This window comes from Labeo rohita, chromosome 19, assembly GCF_022985175.1.
Source record: "Labeo rohita strain BAU-BD-2019 chromosome 19, IGBB_LRoh.1.0, whole genome shotgun sequence".
In the NCBI taxonomy this organism is placed as follows: Eukaryota; Metazoa; Chordata; class Actinopteri; order Cypriniformes; family Cyprinidae; genus Labeo; species Labeo rohita.
Genome location: NC_066887.1, coordinates 30,386,864 through 30,401,366, shown reverse-complemented (window position 1 = coordinate 30,401,366; position 14,503 = coordinate 30,386,864). Strand labels below are relative to the sequence as shown.

The following is a 14,503-nucleotide window of genomic DNA, read 5'->3' as shown; positions in this document are numbered from 1 at the left end:
GGACCCTACCTCCAGACGGGAAGCCCAAGCTACTGATCGGTGCTGGCGGAGCTGGAGGAGGTGGGTACTTTCCCTCCTCTTCTCCAAAACCTAATGGGCAAGGAAGCTTAGTAGCTGGCCTAGTCCTGGGAGGAACCTTCCCAAACCAACCCACCGTTCAGCTCATCACCCCACCCCAGGCTACTCCATGCAATGGAGCCGCTAGTAACGGTGCAGTACCCCTTCCCCTGCTTCATCACCAGTTCCTCCCTGCTGCCTCCATCACGCCCCCTAGTGGCGGGAAACCCGTGACGCAGGTGCAGTACATCCTTCCAACTCTGCCTGCAACTGCCAATCCCAACAGTCCCTCCTCCCAGCAGACCTCCAGCGTCCTTACCTTGCCCAGTGCTGCACCCACCCATGTGACCCTGGCCAATGGTGTACATTCAGGGGCGGGGCAAGGAATAAGATATGCTTCAGTTCCAGCAGTGGGAGGAGTCAGCCCGGGAGGTGGAGGTGAGATTTGGGGTAGTTAAATTGGGGTAAAGAAATCGGACGCACGAAAATTAAATTCAGGGTTCCCACAGTTTTTGAAATTGATTTTTTTTGTTTTTTTGTTTTTTTAACAAATTTTTGTTTTTACAAAGGCCTGTTAAAATTATGGAAATTAATCAAATCTTAAAATTCATGCACATTATTATATTAAGTAACATCAATTAATTTTAATTTAATTTAATGTTTCTTTTTTTTTTTTTACTTGATTTGTGTAACATACCGTTCAAAGTTTGTGGTCAGTAAGATTTTTTTTTTTTAATTTATTTTTTTTTTTTTTTTTTTTTTTTAAATTTTAGAAAAAAGCCTTTTGTAGCCTGTAAGAATTATGGAAATTAATCAAATCTTAAAATCATTTTTATTACATTTTTATTGTAAGTAACATACATGAATTTTAATTTAAATTTCCCTTTTTTAAAAAATTACTTGATTTGTGTAACATAATGTTTAAAGTTTCCGGTCAGTAAGATTTTTTTTTTTTTTTTTTTTTTTTTATAATTTAATTTGAGAAAGAAGCCTTTTATAGCCTGTAAGAATTATGGAAATTAATAAAATTGTAAAATTCTTGGACATTTGTATAGTAAGTCACATACACAAATTTTAAATGAATTTTCTCTCTAAATTAATTACTTGATTTGTGTAATGTACCATTTAAAGTTTGTGATCAGTAAGATTTTTTTTTAATGATTTAATTTCTTTTTTTTTTTTCTTTTTAATTTTACAAAGAAACATTTTATAGCCTGTAAGAATGGAAATTAATCAAACCTTAAAATTCACACACATTTTTATATTAAGTAACACATTAATTTTAATTTCATTTTCTCTCTTTATAAAAATTACTTGATTTTTGTAACATACTATTCAAAGTTTGTGGTCAGGAAGATTTTTTTTTAATTATTTTATTTATTTAATTATTTATTTATTTAATTTTCGAAAGAAGCCTTTTATAGCCTGTAAGAATTATGGAAATTAATCAAATCTTAAAATTCACGCACATATTTATATTAAGTAACATACATGATTTTTTATTTAATGTTCTCTCTTTTACTTGATTTCTGCAACATACTGTTCAAAGTTTGTGGCCAGGGTAGTTTTTTATTATTTAATTAATTAATAATTTAATTAATTTTTGAATTATTTTAAAAAGAAGCCTTTTATAGCTTGTAAGAATTATGAAAATTATTCAAATCCTTAAATTCATGCACATTTTTATATTAAGTAACGTACATGAATTTTAATTTAATAAAAAAAAAATGACTTGATTTGTGTAAGATACTGTTCAAAATTTGTGGTCAGTAAGATTTTTTTTAATGCTTTAATATATTATTCTCACCAAGGCTACATTTATTTGATAAAAATATAGTAAATAATTGAAATTGAAATATTATTACACATAATTATAAAAATTATTATACAATTTAATGGTGTAATTATAATTTAAAATACATTCGCTATTTGAATATATTTTAAAATGTAAATTATTTCTGTAATGAAATCACATTAGAAATCATTCTAATATCCAGATTTGGTGCTCAAAAATAATGTAATAATGAAAAAATAATGAAAAATAATAAAATAAATGCATAAATAAAAAAAACTGAGTTTAATTTAAAAAAAAAAAAAAACAAAACAAAAAAACCTTTGGACAGCCCTAATATTTTCAAGTTTCTGTTTGAGAGGTTTAACAGAGCAAAAGCTCTGGTTGTGAATGACTGGACTAGATATTGTATTTTGTGTAAAACAATATGAGTGAATTGGTTCTTTTCAGTGACTCAGTCGAACCACTTCACGAATGACTCATTCATGAACAATTCAGTGAAATTCGTTTCAAAACATGTGGGAACCCTATAAATTTTTTGATGTGTCCGTATCCGTGGGAATGTGAGCTTTACTGATGCTTTCCAACAGATTTAATGAGGTTTCCCAAGCCTGACAAGGATCAGGATTGTGCACACAGTGTTGGGGAAATTAGTTTATCAAGTCTATTCTGGGTCTCTACTATATCAGTCCTTTTCATCTCTTTGCACAGTTCAAGCGCAGTCCCCAGTCTTGCAGAGCAAGATGTTGGTTCCCATGGCAACTGTCGGAACAGGATCTACACCTCCGCAGCCAATTTCCCTGGTGGGTCCACCTCTTCCTGTTCAAAATGGGACTCAACCAGGAAGCAAGGTAAATTGGCTTGAGTTACTATCCCGAAAAACATTTATTGCATTTACAACAGATGTGTCGGATTCATGCGCTTCTTTGCTTTCCAGATCATTCAGATTGCACCAATGCCTGTGGTCCAAACAAATGTGCATCCTGGAGGATCAATGCATACCGGCAGCTCGTTTCCTGTCTCTATGCCAACAGCGACTGTCATGGCCCCTGGGCCCACCCCTACTCAGACGGTGCTCTTGACGCCACCACCTACAAGGTACTTTACTGCCCACTGTCTCTTTAAAACCGCTGCCAGACATCTGAGCATTGAAAAATAACACAGTCTAACCTTCTGTGCCAAGTAGGAAATGTTCCTGGATCAACATCCTTGTTGGTCTTCGAACAACATCTGATTTAACGATTGTACTAACACTGTTTGTTTTTAGAAGACAAAAATCTTTGTATTCTTTCATATTATAAAAATGTAGAAGATTTTTTGCCATATATATATATATGGAATACATGTTAATCATGGGCACTAAATGATAAGAAAATGACTAAATATGTTAGTTGACAAGTTTTTAAGATGAAATTAAAAAAGATGCCTAACTAGGATTATAATTAAAGGATTTTACTGAAAACGTACGGTTAATACTGTCATATGGTTACAAAATAACACTGCAAGATTTAACACTAACAATGTTTTAAGAAAGCAAAAATATATTCTATGCATTTTATAATTTATGAATATTTCATTTTTGTTCATTTGTAATTAATTTGTGATTTTATTAAATATTTACATTTTTAATCATGGGCATCAAATGATAAGAAAATTACTGACAAATATGTTAGTTGACAAATGTTTTTATGATGCATAATTGCGACTGTAAAAGGATTTTATTGAAAACATCCTGTAAAAACATAACAATGAACTAATAATATTTTAATACATTTTAATAAATGTATTTTAATAAATCTTCTATATATTTATAATTGGTGTGTGTGTGTGTGTGTATGTATATGTATATATATATATATATATATATATATATATATATATATATATATATATATATATATATATATTTTTTTTTTTTTTTGTTCGTTTTTAATTACATTTTGATTTATTAAATATTTTAATTTTTAATCAGGCATTTACAAAATTACTGACAAATATATTAGTTGACAGTTTTTTAAGATGAGATGAAAATTATGCATAATTATGACTATAAATTGATTTGACTGAAGACACACTGTAAAAAAAATGCACTAATAATGTTTTAAGAAGGCACAAATCTTCTATATATTTTATATGTGTTATAATTTATATATTTTACTTTTGTACACTTTTAATACATTTTTGATTTTATCAAATGTTTTAACTTGTAAGCATGGGTGCCAAATAGTAAGAAAAATACTGACAAATATACTTTTTTAAGATGAGATGAAAAAGATGCATAACTTTGACTATAAAAGGATTTTACTGAAAACATGCTGTTAAAAAAATAACAGTAATCTTCTATGTAGTCTATATGTTTGATCATTTATATATATTTGACATTTGGTCATTTTTAATTTTAGGTTCCATTAATTTTTTTCTTTTTTAATCGTGGGCACCAAATGATAAGAAAATTACTGACAAATATGTTAGCTGACAAACGTTTTTAAGATGAGATGAAAAAGATGCATAATTATGACTATAAAAGGATTTTACTGAAAACATACTGTAAAAAAATAACAATGCACTAATAATGTTTTCTTTCAAAAATCTTTATATTCTAGATATTTCATAATTTATTTGTTAATTTGTGTTTTTTTTTTTTAATTAATTTTAAGTTTTACTAAATATTACTTTTTTTATCATTCGCACCAAACAATGAGAATATTACTGAGAAATATGTTAGTTGACAAAAGATTTTACTGAAAACATACCATTAAAAAAATAACAGTAATCTTCTATAGAGTCTATACATATTTAATAATTTATATATATTTTATATTTGGTCATTTTTAATTTAAATATTTGGTTTCATATATTTTTTTAAATCATGGGCACCAAACAAAAAGAAAATGACTGACAAATATGTTGAAAGTTGAAAAAGTCAACGTTTTTGTCACTGATAATGAAGATTTTAATAATAATCTTTAATAATAATTTAAACTAAATAAACTTTAATAATAAACTAACTAAAACAATGGTGTAAAAATTCTGTTAATTCTATTATTCGTTCATCCTCTGATTTTAGTAGTTTGGTTTAAGAGTTTGTTTCTTTGACAGGAGTTTTAAGAAAGATCCAGGTACTTGTCTTACTTGGAAAAATCTCTGCGACTCAAACTTAACTTTCTGCTGTTCTTTTGGTGCTCAGGATCACATACGTCCCATCAACTCCTGGAGTTGCGGCTCCTTTGCCACTGGGTTCAACACCTGCAGTCTCTTCCACCCAGCAGACCCCGTCACCTGCGGGTCCATCTTTTTTGCAATCTCCAGTGGCGACCCTTGGCTTCACTGCAATTGCTCCAGCCGGTCAGGCCTTGGTTCAACCTATTGTTGCAAGTGAGTGTTATAACTGACACTTCTGTAAACCACCAAGACATATTTAACACTGCATGACAAACATCATCAAATTTCTACCGCAGGTCAGCCACCTCTCCTGGCTCCATGTCCGCCCCCGAGCGGACTGTCACAAGCTTCACAAGCCTCGACGGGCACCCGTCAACTGGTGACCGCCATTTACCCCAGCGTCAGCTTAGCCGGAGGAGTTGTGTCAGTGACAGCCGTGCCACAGAGCACAGCAAGTTCCACATCAATTCCGGCATCATCCTCAACGCCTCAAGCGAAGACTTCCTTAGCCGTGGCCGCGCAAACAGACGCGCTGCTGCAGTCTCAGGTAAACATGCACATGGAAAACGAGAGAGGACCAGAATCTAGGAAGGAGATGGAGAAACAGAGAGACCTGGTGGTGTCAAAGGATGGACATCACACGCCACCTAGTGGTTTGGAGGAATCGGTGCAACCCAGCTGTACATCACACACACATAAAGGTAAATGTAACCTCATAAACAGTTGTAAATTTGGTTATACTTAAGGTGTGTCCTTGTTACAGTGAAATTATACATTCAGGTAATGAGTAATAATTAACAACATGTGCTTATTGTAAGGTTAGGCTTAGAAATAGGGTTTGGTTTATAGTTAATTGCATATAATTATGCATAATTTACTGCTATTACTAAAGTAAGTACATGTAACATGTAACTAGAACATTGTAAAATAAAGTGTTAATTATTTAACGTAATACATTTGTTCAAAAAAAAAAAACTCTTTTTATATATATACACTACCAGTCAAAAAAATTGTAATGTTTTTTTTTTAAAGAAGTTTCTTCTGCTCACCAAGCCTGCATTTATTTGATTCAAAGTACAGCAAAAACAGTAAAATTTTGAAATAATTTTACTATTTAAAATAACCGTTTTCTATTTGAATATATTTTAAAATGTAATTTATTCCTGTGATCAAAACTAAATTTTCAGCATCATTACTCCAGTCTTCAGTGTCACATGATCTTTCAGAAATCATTATAATATGCTGATTTGCTGTTCAAGAAACATTTTTTATTATTATTATCAATATTTAAAACAGTAGAGTACATATTTCTCAGGATACTTTGTTGAATAGAAAGATTCAAAGATCAGCATTTATCTGAAATAAAAGCATTTTGTAACAGTATACACTATACCATTCAAAAGCTTGGAGTCTCTGTGTGTGTATATAATATATATATATTGATAAAGTCATTTATAATGTTAAAAAAGGCTTCTATTTCAGATAAATGCTGTTCTTCTATTCATCAAAGAAACCTGAGAAAATTCTACTCAGCTGTTTTCAACATTGTAATAATAATATATGTTTTTTTTGAGCAGCAAATCAGAATATTAGAATGATTTCTGAAGGATCATGTGACTGGAGTAATGATGCTGGAGTAATTTCAGCTTTGAAATCACAGAAATAAATTACATTTTAAAATATATTCAAATCTAAAACAGTTATTTTAAGCATATATAATATATATTTATATTTATATATATATATATATATATATATATATATATATATATATATATATATATATATATATATATATATATATATATATATATACATATATATATATATATATATATATATATATATATATATATATATATATATATATATATATATATATATATATATATATATATATATATATATATATATATATATATATATATATACATATATATATATTTATAGTGGGATTTTTAAAAATAAATTATTAAATTAATTCTTATGTTCATTCTTATTAAATTGATCATAAGTGACAATAAAGATATTTGTGATATTTATATTTCAAATAAATGCTGTTCTTTTGAACTTTCTGTTCATTAAGGAATCCTGAAAAATTAAAACGTCTGGTTATACTACTCATTAATACTAAAAAGATGCTACTAAAAGGATATTATGGCTGTTTTGAGGTCTTTAACAACAGTTTGCATTAAATATTGATCAAGCATTTGCATTACCGAATATCAAAATGTTTAACAGGTCAGCATTGCGAAGGGAAGGAAGATGGAAAGAAAGGGAGCAAAATGGAGCGAGAGTCTGAGAGAGATGTAGGAGGGGGCCCGTCTCAAACCGAAAGAGCAAGAGCGATGGAAGGGGAGACGGAGACTCAAGCTGAGACCAACAGCAAAGATGAGAGTCGAGAGGTAAAACGCTTTTCTCATTTGTACAAACCGACTTTGCTAAATTCAAACAATTCTCATAAAAAAACTGAACTATGCAGGTTCAGATTCCAATATTCATCATTAATATCCTTTTGATTTTTTTTTCCAGGCAGGACGCAGGGAAGCTTCTGTTTTGGACCCCCCGCCACCTCCTTTGCAGACTGACCCCCCTTCAGCTAAAAAGATCAAGTTCCGCCCACCTCCACTGAAAAACACCACTGATGCTGGTGACAAGTGAGTGGCGTTGCCCTAATCAGTCGAAAGCAGTTTTTAGTGTACCATTTATATTCTATTATCGTATATATTGTTATTATTAATTAGCTTTTATTTCCATACTTAATTGTTTTTATTTTATTTTTATAATTTGTTATATTTTTATTTAGCTTGAATTTATTTTGCAGCATTTCAACGTAAACATGTTTATTTCAGTTACTTGCCAAGGCAAGATTTTCGGTTTAAAGTTGAATTTTTTCTTTTACATATATGTATATACAGGGGTTGGACAATGAAACTGAAACACTGGCCAATATAGTGTTGGAGGTTTCATGGCTATATTTATGCAGCCTGGCGGCCAGTCTTTACTGATCGCACATTCCACCAATAAGAGCAGAGTGTGAAGGTTGACTTTGTGCACCCAATAGCTCAAACATTGTACCCTGAAGGTGGTTCCGTGTATTAGGATGATAATGCACCAATACACACAGCAAGACTGGTGACAAGAGTGATTTGATGAACATGAAAGTAAAGTTAAACATCTCCCATGGCCTGCACAGTCACCAGATCTGAATATTATTGAGCCACTTTGGGGTGTTTTGGAGGAGCGAGTCAGGAAATGTTTTCATACACCAACATCACATAGTGACCTGGCCACTGTTCTGCGAAAGGAATGGCTCAAAATCCTTCTGGCTACTGTGCAGGACTTGTATTTGTCATTCCCAAGATGAAATAATGCTGTATTGGCTGCAAAAGGAGGCCAAACACCATACTAATTGTGGTCTATACCCAGGTGTTTCAGTTTCACTGTCCAACCCCTGTATATAATGATATCCAATATCGGTTGAATAATGCACTCTTATTATCCAATCAGATTTAAGAACCAGAAAAAACTGTTGTATAAATAAATAAATAAATAAAGCCAATGACATAAACATTGGAACAATTTCACTATGCAGCCAAAAAACATAATATGTGCATGTACGCAGGTGCATTATATTTTTAGCCAGTGCATTGCAAGCATCTGGTCAAGGTTATGTACTTAATATCCTTGCGTTACTGTAAAATGTACAGATCTTAGTATTCAAGGTGGCAGTAGACCTTCAGAAATATTAGACATCAAACCAGATGCGATATTTTTCTTACTTCAAGATTTTCTTCAGAGATTTTCTTAGCCAGCCTTTTGCTTCAGCTATTTGACCTGAAAGGGAAAACTGACTGTAGTGCACCACATTTGTTTGTACTTGTGTATCTTTCAAACTTTATTCTTTTGCATTTACATCAAATTGGTTGTCGTTGGTTAGTCACGTCCATTCATTTCTGCTCACGTCTTTCATGAAATACTATTTATGTGATTTTATAAGACAAGCAGTTATGTATAGTTATTCTCTTTTTTTACATTATTTCTCTGCTGATATGTCAGTTATTTAATTTTGTAACAACTGTATTTGCTTTTTTTTAGGGCGTTGTTTGGCTCCTCTTTTGAAGAGCGTCTTAAAGAGCTGCCGGAGTTCAAGCCTGAAGACGTGCTGCCCTCTCCCAATCTACAGAGCCTAGCAACTTCCCCTAGAGCCATACTGGGTAGCTACCGCAAGAAGAGGAGGAACTCTACAGGTGAGAGAAGATTAGAAATATGGAAATTCCTTCAGAAAATCTGCATTTACATTTATGCATCTAGCAGATGCTTTTTTTCCAAAGTGACTTTTGCTATTTTGATTCCTCCTTTCATCCTCTTTTCTTCCCTTCTGTAGATCTAGACTCCACCGACGACCCCAGTTCACCAAGGAGGAAGAGTCGTCGCTTGTCCAGCTGCAGCTCAGAACCCAACACGCCTAAGAGTGCTGCCAAGTGCGAAGGGGACATCTTCACCTTCGATAGGGCTGGTAGGCTCATTTTTATGTCTAAACTCAGTCTCATAACCATATGCATAAAGATACTCATTTATCTTTGTTTTCTTGTCATCTGTGTTTATCAGTTGGAGACACCGAGCATATTTTGGAGGAGTTGGACCGCGTGCCGCCTTCCTCTCTGCGTAGGATGTTGGACCAGCGGCGTGCGCTCGTCATGCAGCTCTTTCAGGAGAACGGCTTCTTCCCCTCAGGTAACATCAAATTAGCCATCTACCAGTATATGAGATATGAAATGCGATATGTAAATTTGGAATTGTGAGAAACAAAGTCAGAATTGTGAGATGTAAACATGGAATTGTGAGAAACAGTTCAGAATTGTGAGATATAAACTCAGAATCATGAGATATAATTTTGGAATTGTGAGATTTAAATTCGGAATTGTGAGATATAAACTGGAAATTGTGAGAAACAATGTCAGAATTGTGAGATATAAACTCGGAATTGTGAGATATAAACTCGGAATTGTGAGATATGAACTTGGAATTGTGAGAAACAAAGTCAGAACTGTGAGATATAAACTCAGAATTGTGAGATATAAACTTGGAATTGTGAGATATAAAGTCAGAATTGTAAGAAACAATAAGAATTGTGAGATATAAAGTCAGAATTTTGAGCTATATACTTGGAATTGTGAGATATAAACTCAGAACTGTGAAATATAAACTGGGAATTGTAAGATATAAACTCAGAATTGTGAGATATAAACTGGGAATTGTGAGATATAAACTCAGAACTGTGAAAAACAAAGTCAGAATTGTGACATATAAAGTCAGAATTTTGAGCTATAAACGTGGAATTGTGAGATATATAAACTCAGAATTGTGAGATATAAACTTGGAATTGTGAGATATAAACTCAGAACTGTGAAAAACAAAGTCAGAATTGTGACATATAAAGTCAGAATTTTGAGCTATAAACGTGGAATTGTGAGATATATAAACTCAGAATTGTGAGATGTAAACTTGGAATTGTGAGATATAAAGTCAGAATTGTGAGAAACAGTAAGAATTGTGAGGTATAAACCTAATTGTGAGATATAAAGTCAGAATTTTGAGCTATAAACTTGGAATTGTAAGATATAAACTCGGAATTGTGAGATATATAAATTCGAATTATGAGATGTATAACTTTGGAATTGTGAGCTATATAAACTCGGAACTGTGAGAAACAAAGTCAGAATTGTGAGATATAAACTCGGAAATGTGAGAAACAAAGTTAGAATTGTGAGATATAAACTAGGAATTGTGAGATATAAACTCGGAATTGTAAGATATAAACTCGGAACTGTGAGAAACAAAGTCAGAATTGTGAGATATAAACTCGGAAATGTGAGAAACAAAGTTAGAATTGTGAGATATAAACTAGGAATTGTGAGATATAAACTCGGAATTGTAAGATATAAACTTGGAACTGTGAGAAACAAAGTCAGAATTGTGAGATATAAACTAGGAATTGTGAGATATAAACTCGGAATTGTAAGATATAAACTTGGAACTGTGAGAAACAAAGTCAGAATTGTGAGATATAAAGTCAGAATTTTGAGCTATAAACTTGGAATTGTGAGATGTATAACCTCGGAATTATGAGATTTATGACCTCGGAATTGTGAGATCTATAAACTCGGAATTGTGAGCTATAAACTCGGAACTGTGAGAAACAAAGTCAGAATTGTGAGATATAAACTCAGAATTGTGAGATACATAAACTCGGAATTATGCAATATATAAACTCGGAATTGTAAGATATAAATTCGGAATTGTGAGAAACAAAGTCAGAATTATGAGATACAAACTCGCAATTGTGAGATATAAACTCAATGCTATGTATATTTATTTTCTTGTTTTTAACAGCCAACATTAAATGAAAACACAACAGATCATATCTTTTTCTGTTACAGCGCAAGCCACAGCGGCCTTCCAAGCTCGCCACTCGGACACGTTTCCCAGCAAGGTGTGCCTGCAGCTGAAGATCCGCGAGGTCAGGCAGAAGATCATGCAGACGGCCGGCAGTTCTGAAACCGTGGGAGGCGTGGCCAGCTCAGACTCCGCCTCTACTCCCGGACCATCCAATCCAGCGGCCAGGGAGAATTCCGAAGCGGACGAGAGGGCAAGGGCCACGGAAGAGCCAAAGAAAGACGCGGGCGATCCGCAGGAGTCGAGATGAAGCACGGCGAGCAGAACGGAAGGATGTAGATGAACGTAGGGATGGATTCTAGGAATGTGTAAACCCATTTCCGCTGGCGATATACAGTACAGCACTTATGTGGTTTTTGCTTCGTTTCTAATCAAAACTGATTTCGTTGCCATTGCGTTCACTTCGTTGATGTTCTGTTGTTATGCACAGTTACACACACACACACACACACATGCGCGCGCACACACTTTATGCAATTACATAATAATATCACTTTCACACATTAACGACTTGCACAAGGAACTATTACTTCAGCGCATGAGGTCGCACTCATTTGCATATGCCACTCGTGTTAGGCCGTCATCGGTCCACCTCTGCATTAGGGCGTGGCTTCACTCTCTGTCGGAATTTTAGAGCCCTTCAATGCTGCACCACAGGCAGCACCAAACCAGCCTGTCTGCACATGCTCAGTAAAGCCCCCTCTCCGTGGGGCCAGCACAGATTTTTATCGAATGGACTGAATGTTTTAGAAGAGAAATTAGACTGTTTGAGGTACCGGTAACTTTCAATCCAAAACGGGGACGGGTGGGCGGGGTGGTCGGGGTTGTACAAATGCGCTTGCACTTTCATTTCTAGAGACCGAGAGACGGAGGAAAGCAATAGCCGGGGGAGGAGAAGGGTCTTCGAGCGAATGTTACACGCCCCCGTGACGGGGGTACATGCATCGGCTGTTACTGTTCTTCAGCACGGGCTGTAAATTCACAGGTTTTTTTTTTGGTTTTGCTTTTTCGTCCCAGAAGCAACAAACTCAAGACTAGTAATCACGTAGACCAGCGGAGCAGAAAACAGAGGCTACGGCGACCGCCACAATCGCATAAACAACAACAACAACAACAACAACACAGCACACTCAAAGCGAGAAGAAAACATTGTCCTAACCTCGAAAAAGAAGACGCAAACGAATAGAGACACTACCCCTCTTCGAATCAACGTGTAGTTAATGCTTTGTCGTTTTGTTGTTGTGTCGTAACGGTGGAACTGACTGATATCTTATTTTGTATTAGCTTGCGCCTCTCTCTTCTTCTTCTTCTTCTTACTCTAGTAATATTTTCAGCATGGACTAATCCAGCTATCTAAGTGTTGGAGCGATTATGTCGAAAAGAAAAAAAAGACTCTGTTTTAGCCTCTTAGCTGAAGCTCCTCTTCTCTGGCCGCCGACTTAGGCTTTTCCCCCGTACACTGTATATATATATTACCGTGATGGCTGGGGAGGGGGGCAGAGGGTGGGCACGAGGCTCTCTCTGTGTTCTTTTCCTCGTTTCTTTCTTTCTTTTTTATATTTCAATCAGGTGTTTGCACAATACATGGTCCTAGACCATGATTTAAATCAGGAAAGTATTTGTTTTTAGATATTTAAAAACTAACCGACGACTTTGTTCCATTGCGTTCGATTCTCCCTTTCCACATCCCGTAAGGAAAGCCCTCGTTTTCTCATCTCCTTAAGACTTTTAACCGAAGTGTTGATGGAAAGCGCCACTTTGAGCGCTGGTCTGGAGTCAGGGTAAGCTTTGTAGTCTGCGACGATGTTTTCGAATCAGGATTACGCAAGGGAAAGCTGACCCGAGACCAGCGCTGGGGCGGCATTTCTCAGGATCTCCTCTTTCTTACTCTGCCTCTTCTTTCATTGGTGCAATAGGACGTGGGTGGGAATTTTTTTGAAGTAGATGAGTGACCTGTTAGTGCCATAGATTTTCACTGTACAAGCTGTAATAAAAAATATATATATATTGAAAGGAGAGTGGGGGAAAAAAAAATCAATGAGTATCGAGAGAGAAATCCAAACTGAACAAACAAAAAAAAAAAAAAAAGAAGAAAAAAATGTAACCTAGCACTTTCTTGCGTCTGGTTTTGCTGAAAGAGAAGGAGTGATGAGTATAAAAATGCTACTCAGTCTTCACTTGAATGTGTGACGATATAAATGTATAAATATACCTATATATTTCTATATGTCCATGATATACAAATGTCTGTGTGTGTGCGAGCGTATGTGCTTATACATTACGAGTCAAATGCTATTCATATTTTCCCTCCCAAAAATGCAGTGGCACTACATTAGAAGACTGTTAGCATATGCCTGAAAACCGGTGGCTACTGACGTGCGTGAGGAGAAACTGGCATATGTAACCATTCAACTCAATTCTGAACTTGATTTATCTTGCCCCTTTTCCCCTCCAGCGACAGACAAATGCTTGCACACACACACACATACCTGCACATGTATGCGTGTACACCTTATGATTGTGTATCCAATAAACTGTCTTTACTTTGGAGAAGGAGTTTTAGAATGAGAAGGGTGAGTGTAAACTCATCAACAGGCATGTTGACCATGTGCAATATTTCTAAACAAGAGATTATTGAAAAAATTAAAGACCTAACACAACGCTCTGGTTTTGCGTGCTTCTTTTCGCAGAGCGATTTATGATTTAGATATGTTTTACACATTTTAGATGCTCATGCTGTCACTATGGTGAATTTGGTCTTGTTTGTAAATTAAAACTTAAATCTGTTATATTGACATGCATGGTTATTATAATCTATTTTAATATTTATTTTTATCTGTGTTAGTCCTCCGGTTTAATAAGGTTCTCAACATGCTTATATACACACGTACACACAGAATAAAGCATATTGATTAATTTATTATTTTTATCAGATCTCAAGTTTTATTTACAAGTAATAAGGAGCAGCTTATTTCATTTGTTTTTCATTCATATAAGTTTTATATTAATTAATTGTATATTATTATTTATTAT

At 34.3% G+C, this 14,503-nt stretch overlaps 1 protein-coding gene across 1 annotated transcript in view; it reads left to right on the top strand.

Moving 5' to 3' along the window:
* The window catches only part of cica (capicua transcriptional repressor a), a 29,876-nt gene extending 15,746 nt beyond the window's left edge, over positions 1–14,130 (top strand). The window contains exons 10-20 of the mRNA XM_051136414.1: positions 1–495; positions 2,561–2,700; positions 2,787–2,947; positions 5,037–5,224; positions 5,308–5,712; positions 7,253–7,416; positions 7,544–7,668; positions 9,110–9,261; positions 9,399–9,530; positions 9,623–9,748; positions 11,455–14,130. The exon at positions 1–495 is cut by the window's left edge and continues 364 nt beyond it. Coding sequence (XP_050992371.1) covers positions 1–495; positions 2,561–2,700; positions 2,787–2,947; positions 5,037–5,224; positions 5,308–5,712; positions 7,253–7,416; positions 7,544–7,668; positions 9,110–9,261; positions 9,399–9,530; positions 9,623–9,748; positions 11,455–11,720 — 2,354 coding nt within the window. The 3' untranslated portion in view covers positions 11,721–14,130. The remainder of the gene's footprint in view (positions 496–2,560; positions 2,701–2,786; positions 2,948–5,036; positions 5,225–5,307; positions 5,713–7,252; positions 7,417–7,543; positions 7,669–9,109; positions 9,262–9,398; positions 9,531–9,622; positions 9,749–11,454) is intronic.
* Positions 14,131–14,503: the final 373 nt, after the last annotated feature.